This window comes from Sceloporus undulatus, chromosome 2, assembly GCF_019175285.1.
Source record: "Sceloporus undulatus isolate JIND9_A2432 ecotype Alabama chromosome 2, SceUnd_v1.1, whole genome shotgun sequence".
Classification (NCBI taxonomy): domain Eukaryota; kingdom Metazoa; phylum Chordata; class Lepidosauria; order Squamata; family Phrynosomatidae; genus Sceloporus; species Sceloporus undulatus.
In genome coordinates, this window is record NC_056523.1 from 332655833 (window position 1) to 332660476 (window position 4644).

Genomic DNA, 4644 nt, shown 5'->3' on the forward strand with positions numbered 1-4644 from the left:
AGATAGATAGATAGATAGATAGATAGATAGATAGATAGATAGATAGATAGATAGATAGAGAAACAAATGCAGAAAGAGCACACACAAATTCTGACTACAAATATGACTTTTATTGTCAATCCTAATCAGGGTAGGCCCATCAAAGCAATGGAATTAACTTGTGTTTTGACTTCTAACTCAACAGTAGGTCTACAGTAGGTCTGCAGTGGGTATATAGTCTATAGTTAATCTGCCTTGAGTCCCATTTGGGTAGAAAGGTGAAAAATCAATCAATCAATCAATCACAAGGATTCAGGTCAAATTTTTCCCTATGTCAACATTCTAGATGCACAAAAGGCTGGTGAGACAGATTACCAGTTAGCAATGCAAAATACTGTACTTACTTCCAACTTTGAGGTTGACCCGATACTTGAGGTGCCACGATGTTCCCTCATAGCAGGAGTACTGGCCGCTCTGGGAGAGGTCCACGTTGCGAAGGACAAGGCGTGACCCATTGAGATGGGATGCATCCAGGTCAGTGGTGTTGGCTGTCCAGGTGACTACAGCCTCTGGGTCTACTGACCCACACTGTAAAGTCACATCGGTCCCCAACTGTGCGTAGTGAATGTGGGATTCTGGGATTGGAAAGAGGAGAGTAGATTCATCAATGCAACATCAAGTGGGGTGGGCAAAGTGTATGTGCACCTCCAAGTCTATTTTTAGCTATTTCACTAGGGTTGCAGCTACACTGCAGAAATAATGCAGTTTGACACCGCTGTGACTGCCATGGCTCAATGCTATGGATTTCTGGGGGTTGTAGTTTTGTGAGATATCTACCTTTCTCTGTCAGAGAGAGCTCTGGTGCCCCATCAAACCACAAACCCCAGGATTGCATAGCATTGACCAATGGCAATGGTGTCAAACTGCATTATTTCTGCAATGCAGACACAGCCAATATGATATTTAGCTTTCTCTCTCAGAGAGTTCTGGTGCTACAACAAACTACAAATGTCAGGATTCCATAGGATGGAGCCATGAGAGTTAAAGATGTCTCAAACTACATTCATCCTGGAATGTGCCAGCAGTCCAGGACTAGGGCTGCAAGTTCAGATTTATTCCAGGCCCTAAGATCTCTGGGCCAAAACCTGAGACCTAGGAAGAATGACCTCTGGCGATGTCATTAAAGGTTATGACTTAAGTACCAACCACAGTTGCTCACACACAGGGAGAGATTGTGAATTGTATATAGTCTTGCCTTGAATCCCATTGTGGTAGAAAGGCAGGATATATATAACCCTACCCCACTTTGAGACTCTTGGTGCAAGCTGCTGAAACAATGCAAGCCCCTCTCCCCATTTATATAAATTTGGGCATTTCTCCCGAAACACCAGAGGAGGCCTTAAACAGTTATGAAACACAGTCGCTTTGCTTCCTCAAACCCCCTGCCATAGATGAACAACAGTTGAAAACAAAATCAGAAGTGAGCTCACAACACTTCTATACCCCCCTATCAAGTGGCAAACCAGGACACATGTGGCCAAGCAATATCAGAATGCCATCAAGATGGCAAAAGGGATTAACGAGGAAGAACAGATAAGCTGGCAAAGGCTGCAGCAGTTGACTTTTGTCTGAGCCAACTGAGAAGGGAAGAATTCTGCCCTTTCTTCCCCTGCTGAGTTAACCGAATGCAAATGAAATTTGCACTTTGAACCCAATTTGCTGCAAGTAAAGAAAGGCAAAGGAATAAGAGGGAACGTGGGAGGAGGAGAGAGAAACCAGGACATTTTAAAAGCATCTGAAAAAGTGGGGTGATAGAGAATTAACTGGGACGGTCCCTGCCAAATCAGGACAGTGGGAAGGTATGCACCTCCAATTTTGGTGTGGTGGCATAGTGTGGTCCACTGGAAGTGAAAATAGCCCCTGCAGTTAGTGGCATTGCTAATTGATTTAAGGCGAACGCAGTGGGCCCTCCACATTTGCTGGGGATAGAGGCTGAATTTGGAATTTATGTATTTTTAAAAATATTTTCAAAGTTGAATCTGTGGATAAATAATACGTGGCTATGAAGGGCCAACTATACACACAGAGATCAATATACAGGGAGTGAGAGAGACAGAGAGACACACAGAGACAGAGTGAGTGCCAGGAGGTAGGTAGGAAATCCATCTATCAACCAATCAATCAATAAACAAACACTTCAGATGAGGGGTGAACCCACCAGAGAGAGAGTCCACTGCTCCCATTTCACTCTTTCATTTGCCCTAGTTTTGCTCCCCTGGACTTTCCACACAAGACAAGGCAATATATTCCACTGAATTGCAGAAATGACTGAGTGCAGCCCGGACAAACTACAATACACTCGAAAGTACAATAAATCTACATTAAACCTCAATTGCTGCTGATGGATCGCATTAGCTAAATGAGACCGTGCGGCAAGGAAAAGTGCTCCTTTGACTTCAGCTGCCGGTCAGCCAGGAAAGATCAGCTTTCTTGCTATGATTGAATTGCAAAAGGAACTGAAAAACAGGAGGGATCAATTTTGTTTGTTTTAAATCTTTTCCTTCCCCTTTTTACTAACATTTCCCAGTTCTGCAATCAAGTATCAACAACAGCAAGAAAGAGTAGTTCACGAGAGACTTGGATCTCCCCAAAGTAGAAATTTCATAGAAAATTTTGTAGAAATTATAATTGATAATAGACACTTATTAGCCACAGTAATTAACTGATTTAGAATGAGTTTTCCCAGCCTTTTGCCTCATTCTGCACAAAATTTGTCCTCCCAACTATCATTGGTTATTAGCAGGGCACCATAATATCAGTCTCCAGAATGAATAAATCCAAGAAGTGGAAATCAAAATGGCAGATCTCTGCAATGAGATTTTTCCTTGGGATCCGATACTTGCATCCATTACCTAACAGATAATGGGCATGTTTAGCATGGAGAAAAGAAGACAGAGAGGCAAAATGATTGCTATCTTTAAATATCTGATGGGATGTTAGCTAGAAGATGGAGTCAGCTTGTTTTCTCCAGAGACTAGAATGCGAACCAATGGATCAAAATTACTAGAATAGAAATTCCCCATTTAAACCTTAGGAAGAACCTCCCAATTGTAAGAACTGTTTTGACAGCAGAACAAATTGCTGGGTGCATCTACACTGTAGAAGTAATGCAGTTTGACACCACTTTAACTGCCGTGGCTCCATACTATAAAATTCCAGGATTCTGTAGGATCCCTTGTTTCCTGTTATTGGAAGAAAGGTGGGGAATAAATGGATAAAATAACTAATACATTTGTAGTTTGGGGAGGCACCAGCATTCTTTAGCAGAGAAGGCTAAAGACCCTGCAAAACTACAAATCCCAGGATTCCATAGGATGGAGCTACAGCACTTAAAGTGGCATGAAACCCTGCCTTGGATGGTGCTTGAAGCTTCCTCATTGGAGGTTTTTATTGAGAGATTGGATTTTCATGAGAGATATGGTAAACCCATGGATTCCTCCATTGTGGGGGTTGGAGTAGAGTGCCATTGAGGTCCCTTCTGAATCTATGGAGTTTATCACACTGGCGCTAATTTCAGCATTAAAGAGAGATTAAAGTGCGTTTAAAGCATCTCACAAATAAAGTGAAAATTGTGTGAATGATTATCACATGCAATTGCACAAATAAGGTAATATCGGAAATGCATTGTTGCTGGAATCCCAAAAGTAAAAAGATGCACATTAATACTTTTTTGTGACCACTTTAATGGCCGGTTTTGTGCGACATCATGTGAAATTGTTTCGCGAAATTATGTGATTTTTCTGGGATATTTGTGGGATAAACTCCCGCTCTCCTTTGTGTGATAAAGTCCTATAATTCCATGAAAACAGAAGTATAGTGTCTAGATCAAGGGAAGTAATAGTGCCACTTTATTCTGCTTTGGTCAGGCCTCACCTGGAACACTGTGTCCAGTTCTGGGCTCCACAATTCAAAAAGGATGCTGAGAAATTGGATTGTGTCCAAAGGAGGGCAACCAAAATGGTGGAAAGGTCTAGAAACCATGAAGCCCTATAAGGACAGTGGACCCTTCCCTTATGCAATGGGCCACATGCTTGTGGTGCGTACACCATTCGTTTAATTGCTGCGTAGCTTCAGCATATGGTGTGGGCACACTGTATTTGAAGAGGTGTCACATTGAGGATGGAGAAAGCTTGTTTTCTGCTGCTCCAGAGACTAAAACACGGAACAATGGATGCAAGCTACAGGAAGAGAGAAATTCACTTTAAAACTTTAAGAGCTGTTTGACAGTGGAAAACACTCCCTTGGAGAATAGTGGAATCTCCTTCATTGGAGGACTTTAAACAGAGGCTGTTGAGGATGCTTTGATTGTGAGTTCCTGCATGGCAGAATGGGGTTGGACTGGATGGCCCTTGAGGTCCCTTCCAACTCTAGGATTCTATGACGCTGTGATTTCATGAGAACAGTGACTTCCAAGTGCTCTGTGGATGTCACTGCTGATCGATGGTCAGGAAACTAATCCTATTACATCAGTTTGCAACAGTGCGCGTTCTTTCCCTTGAGGCTGATCTCCACAGTCTTCATTTTATGGCTAAAATGAAGGACATGCAGTCAAGTCCCTACTACTACTACGACGATGACGACGACGACGACGATGACATCTTCTTC

The 4644-nt window shown here is 42.5% G+C and overlaps 1 protein-coding gene across 4 annotated transcripts in view; it reads right to left on the reverse strand.

The window, feature by feature from the left end:
• The window catches only part of CNTFR (ciliary neurotrophic factor receptor), a 549220-nt gene that overhangs the window by 188188 nt on the left and 356388 nt on the right, over window positions 1-4644 (reverse strand). For all 4 annotated transcript variants that reach the window (XM_042448841.1, XM_042448839.1, XM_042448840.1 and 1 more), the window contains one exon: window positions 384-614. In XM_042448841.1, the coding sequence (XP_042304775.1) occupies window positions 384-614 (231 nt within the window). The remainder of the gene's footprint in view (window positions 1-383; window positions 615-4644) is intronic.